The 19,057-nt window shown below is 37.2% G+C and overlaps 2 protein-coding genes across 2 annotated transcripts; one reads left to right on the plus strand and one right to left on the minus strand.

Annotated features, from left to right (window-relative positions):
• Positions 1-5,829: 5,829 nt before the first annotated feature.
• LOC113732550 (probable glucan endo-1,3-beta-glucosidase A6) lies at positions 5,830-8,532 on the plus strand. The gene is made up of 3 exons (XM_027258390.2): positions 5,830-6,071; positions 6,180-7,478; positions 7,991-8,532. Exons 1-3 carry the CDS (start codon positions 6,008-6,010, stop codon positions 8,026-8,028), a joined length of 1,401 nt encoding a protein of 466 aa, XP_027114191.1. The 5' UTR covers positions 5,830-6,007; the 3' UTR covers positions 8,029-8,532.
• A 4,483-nt stretch (positions 8,533-13,015) lies between these two features.
• LOC113732555 (uncharacterized) lies at positions 13,016-15,014 on the minus strand. Its single transcript, XM_027258402.2, has one exon. It carries the CDS (start codon positions 14,592-14,594, stop codon positions 13,473-13,475), a length of 1,122 nt encoding a protein of 373 aa, XP_027114203.1. The 5' UTR covers positions 14,595-15,014; the 3' UTR covers positions 13,016-13,472.
• Positions 15,015-19,057: the final 4,043 nt, after the last annotated feature.

The raw sequence follows: 19,057 nt of genomic DNA on the forward strand, positions 1-19,057 counted from the left end.
AAATTTAATTAAATTTAACAAATATAAATTTATATGTTATATAATTTTAAACAAGAGCTAAAATATACATATCATATTAATAAATTTAAAAAATTATATATATATGTAAAGTTTGATTGATCTAATTAAACTCGACGAGCTTGCAAACTTCACATATTAATCTTGAGTTCAACTTATCAAATACTCGGCAAACTTTCGAATTTCGCATATTAAACTTGAGTTCGACACATCAAATAGTTCGAACTCAATTAATGCGAATTTGACTTCAAACTTTGATCGAATAAATTGCAAACTATTCGATTAAATTCGACTTGTTAGCACCCATAGATTTTGGGCTTGAAAAGAGTCGTGCATCTGACTGTGCGTTGCAATTAAAGGCGACATTATTGTTAGAAGTTCATATTGATTATCCTTAAAAAGATTTACGCACCTACTTAAATAAGGAGTCAAATTTGTGTGCAACTGGTTTGTTTGCATAATCATAAAAATAGTGGACAAACCCGTGTGCGTAACAACATAAAACTAGTAATGAGAACCAGGGCGGCTGTCCCTCCAAATCATCCTGTGCCGTCTGTTTGAGCTTTCATTCTTTACCAGGCTAGAGGTCAGAAGCAAATTTTGCTGCATAATGACTAATTCCATTCTTATAGCCTACTGATGAAAGTAAACGAGCAGAGCGAGAGCGAGAACCATTCAGCCCGCTGTATGGTGGCAATTGTGCGGTCCTCAGCCCTCCTTTTTCTTGAGCATGTCAACCACCCCAATTGTCTTTCATCCATCCAGCTTCCTCGGCCATTAACGAAGCCTGTTCGATTGCCATGGTTATGGCCTTGCCTTTCTTTATCTCCTGCAGTGCCCAGACCTCCACTAGTTCCCCTTTCGAGGTCCTTGCAACCATCCCAAGGCCCGTTCTTATTTTCTTTGCTGAAACAGCAGCGTCGGTGCCTCGCGATGTTTGTGAACACCGGCGCTAGCCCCTCTTTAAGATCTCAGAAATTCTTTTACTATGCCTCCAAGTAATTGTAAATGTTTCACCCTTTTTTTTTTTTTTGGTAGAATTGAGTTTGTCCCCACTAAGATTTTTTAAATGTCTTTTTATATCGCTTCAAAACTCTAGAATTTTTCATTTATATCATTATGAGTGTTGTGCTTCGTCCCCCAACATTTTTTCTTTTTTTACAAAAAATATGAGAATGGGTATTAAATATATATCTTCATAAGTCTTGTCCCCCAAACCCCAAACTCTGGTTCTGCCAATGTTTATAAAGATTTTAAGCGTCCTCTCTCACAAATATAATGTGCATACATTCTTACACCATTAGGCTTCAACGCCCGCAAAACTAACTGAAGAGTTACTAATGCCTTGCTTGGATTGCTTGTTTCCGTCGGAAAATATTATCGTTTTCCGTGATCACATTTCCCTATCACATTTTTTCCTCACATATATTAAATCGCGACAGTAATTTTTTCATGAAAAATGACGGAAAATGCAATCCAAACACAACCAATTCTACAAGCGCTTTTGGATGGATTTATGATTTTTGTTGCACGCAGGGAAAAAATGTACCTGTTATTTGTGGTGGTGTTTTCTTAGGAGTAGTTAGCTTTAATTAAAAATCACAGATAAAATAAGAATTGTCTCGCAATCGCCCGGATGTGTTTAATTCTGTGTTGTTATCAGTGACGCAAGTGAGTGAGAGTAGGGTCCTTAATACGCTGGCCACTTTGGGCTGCTGCTCCCACCAATTTTGACTATGAAGCATTCAGCATAATTACTACTCCCTCCCTTTTTTTTATAACTGACGTTTAAGAAGTTTACTCTTAAGTATTTTTATCTGTCGTTTTATTATCCCCATGCAGCATTAATTATTTTTTCACAATTTTACCCTTTTATCTCTCTTTTCATAATTGGTGGGAGTTAATTTGCATTGCTTTTGGCCTAGTAAAATAGCACCATTTAATACTCTAGTGAGAAAAAACATGAGTGAATTGGACAATTAATGAGGGTATAAAAGGAAAGTAGTGTATAGATTTAAACAATGAAAAACTTTTTTTAATTGGTGTGCAAAACCTTGGACAATTAATGAGGGTATAAAAGGAAAGTAGTGTATAGATTTAAACAATGAAAAACTTTTTTTAATTGGTGTGCAAAACCTTAAACGTCAGTTATAAAAAAAGGGAGGGAGTAATTTACTAAGATGCAAGAATGACATGAGAAGAGATCCACCTCGCTGATAGGCGGTGGAGCACTCACCACTGTGATTTTCAATGCCGAGAAGATTGCAAAATGAGAGGCCCTGCTGACCCACTCAATGTCCCCTTGCCTTGCAGTCCAATTATTAGTAAAAGTTTCTGTCAGTTATCTCACAAGTAGAGCCGTCGAGATGAGTGATTTGCACGGGTTTAGATTGATTAAAATGAGTACTAGAGTATAAGTGAATCAACTCAATTATATTTATTTAATTAGATAAATTAAAAAATAAATTGAATAATTTAATTATTCATTTATATTTCATTTATTTTAATTTTTTATAAACTTATTTAAATTTATTTTTATAAACTAAGTTATTAATTTATATTACCCTTTGCACCTATCATTAGTTTTAAATATTTATTTATAATATTCAATAAATCTAATTATCAACCTTATAAGGGTAAAATACAGAAAATCTCCTTGTGATTTGACTATTTGACACACTACCTCCTCATTATTTAAAAACACCCACTCTACCCCTCATGCTTTGGACTAAAATAGAATTACGTTTTTTGACCTGCTGTAAACTGGTAGCCTGTCTATTATTATTTTTTTTCTTTTTTATTTTATTTTCCTTTCCTTTCCTCTTTTTTCCTTTTCTTTTCTATTCTTCCTTTCCTTCTTCCTCCATTTCACGTTCTCCATAACTCACAATATCGAAACAAGGGCGTCTTGGCATTAGCTCATTTTTTGTATTCTTTATTTTTTTCATTTTCATCTTTTCTTTCTTTTTCCTCCTCTCTCCTCCTCCTCCACCACTTCACACCACCATCCCCTCCACTAGAACTGGGAATCAAGCAACCTTATTCAATTTTACCGGGCAGCCCCTTCGATTTCCGGAGCCTCCTGTTGTCAGTTTTTCGGCTAGAGATCTTGTAAGAGAGTTGCTAGTAAAAGAGCCACAATATAGGTTGGCATACAAAACGCGGGGCAACCAAAATTAAAGCAGCATCCCTTCTTTGAAGGTGTAAATTGGGCTCTGATTCGTTGCGCAAGTCCTCCAGAGATCCCAAGGGCATTCGAGATTGAGAAGATTCCGGTCCCAACAACGTCAACTGGTGGAAAGCCTGCTCCTGGAGCTATGCCCTTTTAGCAAAATTCTTATAATTACCTCGAATTTGATTTCTTTTAATGGCTTTCAAAGTTAGTTAGCTAGGTTTGATACCTACTGCCTTTCTTGTGAATCATCCGGCGGTTACCGGATTATAGGACGAAAAATGAAAAACGAAGAGGGATGCCATTTTCACTCATCTAATTTGTCTAATTTTTCAAGAATTTTATGATGGAAGCTTATGAAATTCATGAAATTTTTTCTCGAACATTTGGATGAGTTTGGATTTTGGGGCCATTGTTTTTGGAAGAATCTTTGGAGACAAAGCCGCGGGCGGTGGTGGCGACTAGCATCAGTAGAGAGAGACGGCAGAGCAAAACAATAAGAGGGTATGAATAACTTTTCAAAAATTTTAAAAGTGCATCACTAATTTCTCAAATTTGTAAAAATTCATTAGTTAAGTCAAAGCATCAAAATTGAAAGAAAAAATGATAATAAAATAAAAAATATTTAAAAATAATAATGCATCACTTGCAGGTAACATATAGGTTACTGGTCAAATTTTACTTTAGTCCAAAGTACAAGAGATAGTGTGGATGTTTTTAAATAATGAAAAAGTACGGTGTCAAATGGTAAAATCACAAGGTGATTTTCTGTATTTTACCCGCCTTATAATTTATCCACCATGTGTGATCACTCATCATTAATTATGTACGTACGTACTGGCGTGGTTCAGAATGAAAGCGTAATTAACACGGTCAAACAGATAATAATGCACATTGAAAATGCAAGTTGATCACGTAACCGACTAAAGTACACACTCCTTCAAGGTTCCAACTCCAAGGTAACAATTTCTGTTTTTGAACAACCTTAGCCTGAGTCCTTTTCTTTTAATCATCTTTTCTTTTTCTTTGGGGATAATTGCAGAAACCTCCCCTGATATTTTTGATATTGGCACTGACCTCTCCTGTAATTTAAAAAATTACATTGCCCTCCCCTGAGGTTACTAATTGGGGAGGTCAATGTAATTTTTTAAATCACAGGAGAAGTCAGTGCAAATATCAGAAATCTCAAGGGAGGTTTCTGCAATTATCCCTTTTCTTTTTAATAATCCATCGACAGCAATTATAGTAATATATAGTAATAGACAGTATGAGACTTTTAAAAAAATTTATTGTATTGCTCCAATTACTACTATGAGTTCCTCATACTCTTAGGGTAATATAGTAATAGCCAGTATGAGACTTTGATCAAACGGAGCCGATTAGAAAAATGGATCTTAGAGTTGCTCTCTCCTAATCAATAGGTGGGTTAATAAGTTCGAAGTCTATTGCCTAATCAAGATTAAAAAGTGTATACCAGCTGATTTAATGTACTAAAAAAAAAACAAAAATGTACTTCTGCTAAGAGTCGACAAATTGCGAAGTAACAATAATTGGATTTTGGGTTTCTTCAGCCTCGTTAGAGAAAAACCATCAAGAGTGCGACACACGGTTGATGTCTTGATGAAGCGGAAAGGAAAGGAAAGCAGCATAAAGCAATGCAATGGTGACTGTTGAGTGGTGGACTCTGAGACTCTTTCTAGAAGGAAGTGCGGAAGCACAGCCGAATAAAGGCAGAACAAAGGCGTGTTAAAAGCCTAATAAAGGAGCAGTCTTTGGGAGAGACCAACAATGACAGGTACGATTCTGCCATCAAAGAATACGTCCGTATCAGTGTCCGTTGTATTTTTACATAATGATTAACACCAAAAACAAAAAACGGGAGAAGTTCAAAAACTGGAGCATGTCATTTTTGGATGAAATTAATTTTATACACGCTGTTGTCGTCGGTCTATACATTATCTTTTTTTTTTTTTTTATCAACTCTTATGCACAAAACGAAAATTTGGAAGCCAATCTTGTTGACCAAAAAGATTGACGTCATCTCTCTACAATTATGCAGATCTACTGCTTTATAAAAGTTTTTCGTAATTATTCCCGAATTAGTATTAATTATTAAATCATCAATGCAAATAAACGAACGAGCAAGACCAAGTTACCTTTTTCTCCTTTTCTTTTCATTCGATTCCCAGCCCCCTTTCCTCTTTCCTCTGGGCCTCAATAATTCCCAAAAGGAGTCAGATTTACCCACTCACGATCTTCCCTCTGTTGGCCAATTGGGGTGAAGTTTCTCCTGCCTATTCTTCCATTCCAACTCCCACCGCCATCATTATTCGTCAGACACAACCACTCTCTGCATAATTCCCCTGATTTATCTCTTTACGCTTCTCCTCTTTTTTCTAAAAAAAAAAAAAGAAGAAGATAAAGGGTGTGTTTGGATTGCTTATTTTTGTCAAAAAATATTATCGTTTTTCGTGATCACATTTCTTTATCATCTTTTTTTCTCATATATATCAAATCACTACAATAATTTTTTTCATAAAAAATAACGGAACATACAATCCAAACACACCCAAAACCAGTACTCACTCTGTAATTTTAATTTTTAGGGGTCTCTTTCGGCTCACTTTTGAGACATTTTACATTTTATACGCTCCCAAAGCTCACCTCTTGCTCTCCGTTCACTTGGCTCAATTCCCATAGTTACTTACATATGCTCCTCTGCTGTCGTATATTAAAAATTTTTTTTAGTTATTCCCGTCTCCCGGACCCCCACTCAATAAACCCTCATCTCTCTCGCCCAAGCTGCAAAACACTAGCATGGCTCGTTTTACTTTTCTAGCGTTCTCCTCTCTTCTGCTTCTTGCTTCCCTTTCCATCACCGGTAAGTTTCATCATCAACAAAACGCTCATCTGGATTATTTTTTCCACACACACAGTGAACTTTCACATTCTGATCATTGTGCATATTGTGTTTTTTCATATATTGCAGGCGCAGAAATGTCAGCCAAGGTAGGGATATGCTACGGCCAACTGGGGAACAACCTACCCACCCCAAGCAAGTCCGTTGAGCTCATCCAAGGCCTCAAAGCCAAAGGTGTCAAAATCTACGATGCAAACCCAAAAATCCTAGCCGCTCTCGGGGGCACCCCCCTTCAAGTCTCGGTGATGGTGCCCAATGAGATCATCACCAACATTTCCTCTAACCAAACCCTAGCTGACCAATGGGTCAAGACCAACGTGGTCCCCTTCTACCGCAAGACTAGAATCCGGTACCTCCTGGTCGGCAACGAAATCCTAAGCGGCCCCGACAAAACAACCTGGTTTAATCTGGTTCCGGCCATGCGAAGAATCAGATACTCGGTCAAAACATTTGGTCTGAATAAAGTCAAGGTCGGAACTCCATTGGCTATGGACGTGTTGGGATCTTCGTTCCCTCCGTCCAGTGGCTCTTTTAGGTCCGACGTTTCTGATAAAGTCTTGAAGCCGTTGTTACAATTTTTAGATCGGACCAAGTCTTTTTTCTTCATTGACGTGTACCCTTATTTTGCGTGGGCATCCCAACCTGCCAGCATCAATCTTGACTACGCGCTGCTGGCGTCCAAGAACATTACCTACACGGATCCGGTTTCCGGTTTGACCTACACTAACCTGCTGGACCAAATGCTGGACGCGGTCATCTTTGCCATGAAGAAGCTCGGGTACCCGAATATCCGGGTATTTATTGCGGAAACGGGTTGGCCCAACGGCGGGGACGTGGACCAGATTGGAGCGAACATATACAATGCTGCCACTTACAACCGGAACGTGGTCAAGAAGTTGATGGCTAAGCCGAAGATCGGGACACCGGCCAGACCCGGCGTGGTTCTGCCTGCTTTTATTTTTGCTCTGTACAACGAAAACCAAAAGCCGGGTCCGGGCACGGAGCGGCATTTCGGGTTATTGTACCCGAATGGGACTCGTGTGTATGAGATTGATCTGTCTGGTAAGACGCCGGAATCCGAGTACGAGCCGTTGCCGAAGCCGACTAATAATGAGCCTTACAAGGGGAAGATTTGGTGCGTGGTGGGCGAGGGAGCAAACCGGACGGCATTGGCGGCGGCACTGGGTTATGCATGTGGGCAGGGGAATGGAACCTGTGACCCGATTCAACCGGGTGGGAAATGCTATGAACCGAATTCACTGGTCCACCACGCGAGTTTTGCTTTTAGCTCATATTGGGCCCAATTCAGGAAGGTTGGTGGGACCTGTTATTTCAGCGGCCTTGCAACCCAGACCATCCGAGATCCAAGTAAGTACTACAATTGTGATTATTATTCTGCATGAACGTTGTTGAATGCTTGAGTCATGAATGTTGAATTTGACCATTTATTTGCTCCTTTCTTAATAATACTCTTGCACAGCTTTAATACTGCTAGAATTAAATACTTTCCTCAAAAAAAAAAAAAAAAAAAAAAGACCGCCTTTAATAATATACTAGAATGAATTAAACCGCGTGGTGGTGGTGGTGGGGGGAGAAAGGGCAGTGGACATGGCTCAGTAGAACGTGCAGGGCATTTAATAGCAGTGGACATAGCGCAGTAGAACGTTGTGGGTTGGTGACAGAATAACAGGTAACTCCATGCTAGATGACCTATTCATTACCGGTCGGAATTTGCCCACTGCTTTGAATTATGGCTGGATGGGATTACTACCTTGGCTTCATGGGGCATGTTTATGCTGCTGATGTAGTTTAAATGTTGGCATCCATATTTATTCTTTTCTTACGCAGTACTGATTTCTCGAGCCATGTTTCATGTGTAGGTTATGGATCTTGCAAGTTCCCAAGTGTCACCCTTTGAAGTCAGCATGAAGTAGATCACTGGAAAGAATTCGGATACAGAATCTTAACATCTCTCTAGTGCTTAAGAGCCTTATTTTTTGGCCAATAAAATTGAGTGCCAATTTTTTGTCCTCCTTTTTTCGTGCCAGTCTCACCCATTGTATCCAATTCCTCCCCCCAAAACCCAAATCACCAAACGCCATTGGACCCAATTTTTTCTTTTTTTCTTTTTGTCAAAGGCAATTGTACCCAATTTGTTTTACATTTTCAAGTGCATTCTTCTGCAACTTGTACAACTCCTCCGTCTGCATTCACTGGACTAAAATGGGCGGGCCATACCAGATTTGCAGAGGTGCTGTTTAGTGAACGTTGCCATCTGCTGTCGGCACCCCTTTTTACAGAGTTTCAACGGCTATAAATCTTTATGGAGGATCCCAAGCCGTTATTATGTCATGTTCTCCGGCTAATGTTCCATTGCATGTCTTGACGATTAATCTATATTATCAGTACTCCTTTCGTCCCATTAATCTCTTTTCTCCAATCATTAGGATACTCGAGTACGATGCTTTTTAATTGTTTAATATCCTACAGCAATTTAACAATGACACCATATAGTTAGATAGGGAAAAGACATTTTATCATCCACACGCAAATTAAACCCCAGATTTGCAAATGCTATCTTGTCCACTGTCTCCTTGCAATTTGATTCAAACTCCACCCTTTTCCAGCCTTCCAGTGTGACTATTTTGATGGCTTTCCTTATCGCTAGACTCTCTTCCATCTTGCCATTTTGGCTGCATGTTCTTGGAACAGCCCAAGTTGGTATCAACCTTTCCTTGTCATCTCTCCCAACTATTCCCCATTCTGTCTTGCTCAATTTTTTGTTGAATATTGCAGCTGTATTAATCTTTATATTCCCTTTCTCGGGGAGTTCCCATTTTCTGCATTCAATCTTGTCTTTGATCCACTCATTTTCTTCACCTTCCTGGTTCCTTGTTGTTTCTTGGTATTCTCTCCATTCTCTCAAAGCTTTGTTGATTGGAATGAAAGGGTCCCTTTCCACCTCATTGAACTGGCTGTCATTTCTTGCCTTCCAGACTTGCCATAGCAAGTTTGCTGTCAAAACCATAGTTATTAAACCCAATCCGGTCTGCGCAGTTGAACCGGTCAAATTAGTGGATCCACCATGGAACAAAGCCGGTTTAGCAATTGGATCGGAGTTGCGGATGACACGTTTTGAACCGTTTGACCCGGACAATCGAACCGGTGATCCGCTAAACCCGACAATTTTTTCTGAACTAGGCGGGTTTTGGAAATTTTCTAAAATTACCTTTTTATCCAACTTTTTAATTTGATTGGCCACACTAGTATGGGCATTTGTCATCTTTTTGACAATTAAATGAGAAAAATTGAAAAGAAATTTGAAAAATTAGGGTTATTTTCTTTCTTTGATACTTAGATTTGCCATTTATATTTGTGTATAATATTAATACGAATTCATAAACTAAAGAACATATATAAGTATGGATTGTGTGTATGACCTATGAAATATGAATAGATTATGGTTTGTTAATATTTTAAAATTTCTGTACTTGTATTATAATTAATAAATTTATTTAATCATATTATATTTTTTTATTATACAGTATAACTCGCCGGTTGAACCATTAACCTGTCAATCCGGTCCTCCTGCCGAGTTGATGCTTGGGTTGGTTTTAATAACTATGGTCACAACAATATGGTCCTGCCCCTCCTCTCCCTTTGTTGCCTGTATCAGTTCTTCCCACCAATGTCAGAATGAATTCCTTAGCCTCTCTAAGCTTATGTTTTAAAACTCGGACTAGATAGTGATTCGATAGAGTTCAAAGGTCAGGGGTCGATAGGTTCGATACGTCACAAATATATATAATTAATATAACATATAAAAATTTCCCTAAAATTGGTGGTTTATAACTTTATATACATATTTGATGAGTTTAGATATAATCCAAAAGGATTCCACCTAAAAAATTTAAAAATTATAAGTACAAATATAATAGGTTAATTTTATACTTTACTAAAACAATATGGGGTCAAACTAAACTTATAAAAAAAAATTTTGAGGAAGGGCTTCTAAAGCTAATAAATGCTAAACCTAATGCTTCTTTTTTGTCAGGAGCCGCCTCTTCCTTCTTTCTTTCCTTTTTATCTTGTCTTTGTTCCTTCTTCTCTCTCTATCATAAGGTCAATAATTCTCTCCTTTTCTTTTATCCCACACAAACCAAACACATCAAACACATATGAAAACTCTCTTTTTCTTCATTATTTTTCTCTTCCCTTCTTTGCTCTTTTCCTTTTTTTTCCTCCAATTTAATTTCAAATCTTTGAAAATTTAGTTGCATGAAATGGGGTTTAGTGAATTTAGAGAATGAAAATTTTCTCCTAATCTAGATTTCTAACTTCATTCGACACTAATTCTTAGCGCTATTCAAAAATCAAAGGAGTAGGAAAAAAAGGAAGGAAGAAGCCATCGGGATGGTAGTGAGTTTGGTTTCTTTTTTCTTTTTTTTTTTGTTTTTAAGTTTGGATATTTTAAAGTTATACAACCTTTTTTTTAAAAAAATTCCTCAATTTAGTACAGAGGATGTTGCATGAGATTCTAACAAAAACACAATGCTTTCTTATTAACTTGATTCTACTTTGCTGTTTGGTGGTGCTTGTTATAAAATTAAAAAAAAAAAACCATTAGAATGGAAAATTTGGAAAAAAAATCCGATTTTACTGGTTCCCGGTCAAACCCAGTCTTTGAATAACGGTTTATTAAAGAGAATCGAACCGAGTGATTGGTCAATTTTCAGTTCAATCGGTCGGACCTTCTACAATGTATAGGTGCTGCTTTCCAAATCAGCTCTTCTACAATGGAATAGCATATATTCCAAAGTTTCCACTGCTTCCCCCCATCTATTGCACATGGGACTTCCCTTTCTAGTTTTGTTCATCACTACTTCATTGACTGGTAAGACCTCTCTTAGGCACTTCCATATGAAATGTTTTAGTTTGTACTTCATATTTAGTCCCCATAGTTCCTTCCATACTCTAGATCCTCCATGTTATTACTCTGGTTCGATTCTCCTCGATCATCTTTTTTCCTTCTTTGCTTTAGCAGCTTTGCCCACATGTATCCAGATTTGACACTGTAGATTCCTTTCTCATTTCCTCTCCAGTACATCTTATCCTTCCTTCCTGTTTTGCTAATAGGAATTGTCATTATTTCATTGTCATCCCTTTCCTACAATGTCTTTTCTAGCAGCATTTGATTCCATTCCCCATGCCCCCTTGGTACTTGAGTTCTTTAAGTTTTAGCGTGTTAGAAGATATATTGTGAATGGGCTAAGTTTGAGATAGATTCCAACTTTTCTGTTGGTGCAATTGAGAAAATTTTTCTTTGGATTGCTATTTTCTGCGGTTTTTATATAAAAAAAAAGGTACCATTTTGATTTGATATATAGAAGGTTAAAAAAAATTGAAAAAATATGTTTACGAAAAAAGTAGAAATTTTTTGGGAGAGAATGGCTTGTATTAAACACTTGTACCAGTTTTCCCAGCTTCACTAAACACTTAACCATAACAACATGCTAATTTGATAGGCCAATTCATTGAATATTTGTATTGTACTTCCCGTCCTCGTGATTAAAAGTGGTACAATTATTTCAAACATCAGCGCGCTTTGATGGAAGGAAGATTTAGAAGTATTTATCAATTTTTTTTTCTCTTCTTGGTTTATGTGGTTTATAAAACCAAAGTGAAGAAAAATGGTGTGGTTCACAAGATATTAGCATACGGAAAATTTGCTCAGAAATTACTGACCATTTAAGCTTGAATCAATTGGATCTCTTGGTTCAAAAAATATTCATTGATGGACAATCGACCCCTAAGAGTAAGCGGTTTCTAATTGTATTTCACTTAACAAGAATATATCGATGAAGTTGGCTGATTGAAAGATGCCATATGACATCACGCTATATAATTCCATTCTTTTTCAGAGGAAAAGGGTTCATGTCATCTAAGAAATCAGCAAGGAAAAATGATTCTGTGCCCACTTTGCTTGATGCGTCCAAGAATGTGATTTCTTCGATGAGTTTGTGTTTGTGTGCTCTCAACACTTGACGTTGGTTACCCCCTTGGAATTGATTGGAATAATTGCCTTCTTTAGCAGTAGAGGCTCTGGATGCATGGCAAATTTTCCTTTTATCAACATGCATTTACGAAAGCGTTTGTTAGGTTGCTCCTGCTTGAAGTTGTTGCTTATGGGGAACATTGGTCAGTTTCAAAACTCAATTTCTAACATTATCAGAAACATCTTATACCACTTGGAGAGGTGATGGTTTGAGTTGTGTTAGATACGTAGGTTTTGTCAAGCAAATGTTGAAACTTGAAACTAGTAGGATCAGTCCTTCTGAGAAGTAACGAGGAATCTGTGATCAGCGAAGCTCTGTTTTATTACCCTCACACTTGACTCGGTAGTTATTGCACCATTTTATGAGTGGCTTCATTCTTACATGTATTATTAGCAACATACATCCTGTTAATGGAAGTTTATTCTTAAAGAGGTTAGAAATATGTAACCACATTCTGGTTTTCTCAGCAGCATACCAGCCTATGCTATGTGACGATAAATTTTATGTCAATCTGAAACAACAACTTGGCATGCCTTGTAGTTGATCTAGGAGTAACCAAAAAAAAGTTCCATGTGTGAATATATAAAAATCCCATTTGTCAATTCATATGCTCAATGAGATCCACTTAACATGTGAAATGGAATTAAGTGGGGCTTTATATGTTCGCGTAGTACTTTTCCATTCGTCATGAAGGAGCAATTACAGATTAGTAGTTGCTTTGGACCAACATAAAATTTTCGCTGTCAATCCCAAGTAATTCTTTGTAAGCTAACTTTACATACAGGATGGATACCACAAACAAATACAAATAAATTCTCTGAAAGAATCCGGAACTGAAACCAAGCTAACTTCAACAAGGCTAAACAGCTATTACGTTTATCCTCGTCTGTGAAAAATGGCTAATCAAGTTCTTGATTCTAAACAGGGACTTAAGCTACTCTTCAGATTTTGGAATACCTCTTTATCCACTCATAATGCTCCCAACATTCTATTTAGGGAAATATGTTTGCATGCATATTCAACAGTAAACTACAGGCCTTATAAACTTCAAAGTTTCAAAATCAGTAGGTTATATCAGATCATTAAGTTATCATCTCCTGTTGCAACTTGTAAGAGAAAAAAGTGTGTGAACGGCCCAGCACAACAGAGACTTTTTACCAGTAAAAAATCTCATCTCAGAAATTAAATGTTAAAGTTCTCAAATCCCAAGGATGTAATCTGATGAAGAATCTCTTTTCTCAATGCAGCACTCGCTTCTGCAGGGCTGGGAACTAGATTCCTCGACTGGAGTGGCAGACAACATATTCTACTGGGAACCAACATAAATGTTAATGATATTGATATCATTAGGCTTCTTGGCACTTGGTATCCTACATGCATATATTGGTAGTCTAACTATTCTACTGATCTCATTGATCAAGGACTCTTCAGTGATGTTGTCCTCTATACTTCTCATCACTTGTAGATATGTGCGATAGTCATTCGGAGTTGATTTGTCCGACCTAATCCGCATATAACTCCATGCTCTATGTTCAGAATTCCAAGAACATTCAATGATCTTCCCAGAGTACAAAGAGGGACTGCTACCATCATCGAACACAGCTTTAGTTGCTCCCATCAGCTTCTTCTTCCCTCTTTCATGAAGATAAAGCTGTTGGTGATGGCCAACCATCTCAAACAGAAAATCAACTGAATTCATCTCTGCGTACTTCCATTTCAGAAGACCCTCATGTGTTCGAGGAACATAAGGATCAAACCAAGCCTGAAAGATAAGGCCATCAGCAGCATGCGGAAGCTTTGGGATGAAGTCTTTCAACACACTGTTGACTGTACTGAGGAACCAAAAATCCTTCCTTCTCATCCCAAATGTTTCCAAATCATATCTATAATGAGGATTCTGGCTCCCTTGAATTTGATTACTTTCATAATTTCTGGGCTCAATCACTTCCTTCTCAATCATTTCCCAACGTTCACAAAAAGGTCGCCCCACAAGGGAGATTGAATTAATAGCCATTATATCAAATATCAGGTATCCTCTTACCTGCTCCCCCGAACCGGGTATTGTATCAATTATCATCTCACCATCAAGTAAAGTGAGGTGGTGAGCGTTCCCCCCACAACCATCAGTGTGCCTGCAAGGAAATCTAAGCTGAACCCTCCTAAACCGAAACTTCCTATCAATCAAGTAACTGCCTTCATTGGTAATCAACATCATATATCGCGTTCCATCAGCTTTCCATGTTGCATAATACATTCTTTGCTTTAGCAGTTGTATGTTTTCGCGATTGAGCGAAACTGGGTGCAACCCTGGAAATTGCAGATTCTTATTCTTCCCTACTGGCAACTTGAGCAATTGATAGCACATTTGCCTCAGGGTACGTTCCTGTTCAAAAGGGATGCCATCTCCCAAGACATCATCATTCTTCATTAGTATCTTATAGGAGAGAAAACTTGGCTTGTGTTTGGGGCAATAGGAGAGCAAACTTACTTGTGTGCAGAAGCAAGAATAACGAGTTGTAGAAGTAACAAACTGGATGTTTGTTTGTTTCGATCTTGAGCCAAAAGCTTGCCAAAGAACTAAAGAAGTAGTAAACTAGTAATTGAGTATTACACTGTTACTTTTTACAAACCGAAAGAGTTGTTAAATTGACGCTCCTCAGGCCAATGGCCATTTAAAACCACCACTCAAGATTCTTTTGACGAATCGGAATCGGAATCGGGATCTGACTGACTCACTCGAACATCCAGGGACCAGGAATCTCCTTGCCCAAAGCTTAACTACTAGTAATACTAACCTAATAGGGAGTAAAATGTCTTTTAAAAAAATCTGATAAGTTTGTTCAAGAGTTTTGGCCTATTGAGCCTTGCTTGTTGCTCCGAACCAGTGACTTTTCAGAGGCATATATGGATATGAATCAACAACCGAAACTAGGAAAAATTTGACACCGAATTTTTGAGAATTTAGAAGTTTTGTAATTGAAGAAATTTGCTTGCATGCTCTTTAGTTTTGGCATGCCTCTCTCAGCAACTCTTTCCATGCAGTCGAGTACCAACTCCATTCCATGGGACAGAACAGAGATGCTATGCCATATTTCCGGTGATTGTTGCTATTGTCGAGGAATTCAAAATTATTACCACACAGTTTCATGCTTATGTTCCTATGTTTTCACTTTTCAGACACCCCAAAAATTATAACCCCATTAAAAGACAAAATTATTATGAGCTGTAATAACTAATAAGTACTGGTTATAGTTGTTTCTACTGTAACGTACTTTATGACAAGTTTGAGAGAATACTTTATGACAAGTTTCAATAGGATTTCGATTTGTGTGATGCCCAGTCACTTGGTTTATGTCCCTCGCATCAAATAAAACTTACAAAAATAAATAACAAATAATTATTCCAAATAATTATTTGGTTTATGTCCCCCATGAAATGGACAGAGTATTATTCCAAACAATTATTTAAAATAATTACTGTAGCACTTTTTATGATGTGATGTGATGTGATGTATGTGAGATAAAAAGATGATTGAAAATATAAAATGATATATTAAAAAATGTGTTTATGATGCAAGCGAAATTTTTTTTAAAAAAAATTGACTATCCAAATAAAGTAGTCTTATCCAATTCTCAAAAAGTATTCTTATCCATAAGCATAGATTCCCCCACAAAAGAATAAAGGTCCAACGTAGGACACAGTGAATCGTTGCTTGTGATGCCCTGTTACTTGGTTTATGCCCTCACATCAAATAAAACTACAAGAACAAATGACAAAGTATTCTTATGCAATCCACAAAAAGTATTCTTACCCATAAGCATAGATGCCCCCACCCAAAAAAAAAAAAGGTCCAACTTAGGACGGGGTGAATGCTGCAAACGAGTCGAGTCGAGTCGAGTTTTGAACTAATCGACCCGAGTCTCGACTAAATTTTACCAAGTTCGAGCTCGAGCTCGACGAGCCAGCAATTTTCGAAGTCGAGCTCGAAAAAAATTAAAAAAATAATTATTTTGTTTTTTAAAAAATAAATAAAATAATATATTTTTTAATAAATAATAAAAATATTAAGGATATATATGTAATTTTACTATTAAAATAAAAAAATAAAAAAATATATATACTTAAAAATAAAAAATATATATGTACTTAAAATAAAAAAAAATAAAAAATATTATATATATACTCGAACTCGCGAGCCGGCCTTAATATTTTGAACTCGATTTCGACTCGAGCCGCTCACGAGCGGCTTGATTCGTTTGCAGCCCCAGGTGAATCGTTGCTTGACAAGTCAACTTCTGCTTTAGAAAGCCGTCCACATGAAAAAATCAAATAATATCATCACCATCATCATCATCAACATTATTATTATTATTATTATTAGGGATAATATAAAAAACCTCCTCTAAGGTTTCTCTTAATATCACCTGACACTGTGAGGACTCGCAAATTTCTTGTATTTTTCTCAAAAATACCCTTTTATTTGAAAATTATTATTTGTCAAAGCCCACTACCCAATTATTTCACAATAAGTGTAAGTAAACCTAGAAAATAGGGTTTTACGCTTCGGTTTCAAGTTTGGAGCAAAATTAGGGTTTTCGCGATTTTTCACCGGATGAATTTTCGGTACAGAGTAAGGATTAAATTTGAGGATTAAAAGTGACTTTTAAGTGAGAAATAATATGTGATTGGTAGCAATGATATAAGGTTAGTGAATGGGAAGTAAAAACCCTAGTACGTGAGTTTTTAAGAAAAACGGCGCGAACCGGCGGGTCCCGCGCACTACCGATTGAACGCACCACTTGACCACCATTTTTCTCACCAAACAAATTTATTGAACTTGAGCAAAATATCTTCTCTCTTGGCAGCAAGCTTGACCGAAATTGTGGCTCATATGCAAGGGAAAGAAAGAGAAAAATTTTGTGGTCAAGATTAGGCCAAGTGTTGGTCAAAAATTGTGGTCACAATTAGCTCTAATCTTCTTGACTTCCTATAAGATAACTAAGCTCCATCTTCCCTCATTTTTTCTTGCTAAGTGCTGAGCTAAGGGAGAGAGAAAAGGAGAGCAAGATAAACAAAATTTCCTTCTTGATTTGCTTCAACCCAAGTAAGAAATCCAATTCTAAACCGATTAAAGTACTAAATGTGAGTTGGGAAGCTTGAAGAACCAAGAAATATCAAAGGGGGTGAAGGATCACTCTACCAAGCCTTGCTTTTGAGGTATCAACATTTGATCATGATCTTTGTTGTTTTGAATCTTGCTTTAAGATGTGTTTTAGCTTAAGTTTTGGCTTGATTTCATGATTATGCAAGTGGGTGTGATGAATTTGGAAGTTTTCCCCAATTTATATGATGAGCTAGGGCTTGATGAATTTCTGCCCAATTTGTTGTATGAAGTATATATGTTGAAATTAAGGTTATAAGAGAGGCTTTGGTAGTGATTAGACCAAGAAATTAAAGAAAGTTCCATTGTTTACAAAAAATTCCAGAATCTGGAAAATTTTTCCCAACATTCTGTCCGAATTTGAATCCCTATGTTAGAGGTCGAATTGGCCTTAGGTCAAAGAAGGAAAGTTGTAGAGAATGGTATTTTATAGGTGCCTACAAAATTTCAGCTCAATCGGAGCAACGTAGGACGTGAAAAGTCCAAAATACCCTTACTGTTTTAAGTATTTCCCAAGCAGTCCGTGTGATCAGTTAAGTCCAGTTTATCACATTTTTCGACTGAGATCCATTCTGATTTAGCTTTTTGCCAAAACATGAAAGTTGTAGTATTCTAAATTAGCTTTCAAATGCCTCTAAGAACACCTGATTCGGACTTGTGTACTCTGAGATATGTCCATTACAGTGTTCTGTGTTTAAACAGCCGACGAATTGGTTTCTGGTTTAGTAATTTGAGAATTTGACTAAGTTACATTAGGAACTGGACTAAGTGACCTTCATGAATGTTGTAGCTCTGTGTCTTAGCTTCGAACCGGCATAGGTTTCGTCTCAATCCGATAAGCGTAGTTTCGGATATGTTATTTCCGCATTCGTACATCAAATCTGTCTTGTGCTAAGTTGAATTTCTGCACTTGTGATTGTTGTAATTCTTATTCTTATGATATTGTGAGCCTATGGAACGGCTCTTGACTTGAATTGCTTATGTGTGATGTTGGATTGTGGTTGAGGGAAAATAATGAAGCCAAAATGGCTGGAAAATTAGGTAAACACAAAAGGCGTGCTGACCAAATTTTCGCTCGAGGGTTAGGTTTCTATTTGAACTTGTATACTTTTGTTTGGCCAATATCATGACCGATTTTCCATTTTAAAACATGATTTTTCATCCTGGGGTTCAAACAACCCTCTTCTTACTTGAAAGTCATCTTTATACGTTTTACTCCTAATTAGTCGGGTTTCTTTGTTTCCCTTAAATGTTTTGCTCGATAAACTGTAATATGTTCTCTTATTCAACCTTAGGTTTCATTGGTGACTAAGGGTAATATCTGGAAGAATATTTTGCACATTATTTTGCATATCTAGGTGAGTGTTCCTTATTTGACTTTATGGCTCGTTGTTATCATTTGCTAATGTGTTAATTGCTTTTAATGATTTTCAAAACGATCTTTCTAGGCGAGTGTGTACTTTATCGCACTCGACCTAAATAACTGTGCAATTTTCAAGGATTTAATGATTGAAATGTTACTTGCGCATGAATGTAAGTCTTTTGGGCTGAACTGGCCATTGCCCCTTGTTACCGGTCGTCTCGAGCCAGAAGCGGACTCGGTCGGGCGATTAGGGATTTGGGTGAACGTTTGGTATACTCGAGTATTACCCTGTAGGTTGGTGGAGACTGGCCAACGGCCAGGACGGGGGTGAACGAACGAACGAGGGTTTATTGATAAACGAAAAATG

Source organism: Coffea arabica, chromosome 1c (assembly GCF_036785885.1).
Source record: "Coffea arabica cultivar ET-39 chromosome 1c, Coffea Arabica ET-39 HiFi, whole genome shotgun sequence".
Classification (NCBI taxonomy): domain Eukaryota; kingdom Viridiplantae; phylum Streptophyta; class Magnoliopsida; order Gentianales; family Rubiaceae; genus Coffea; species Coffea arabica.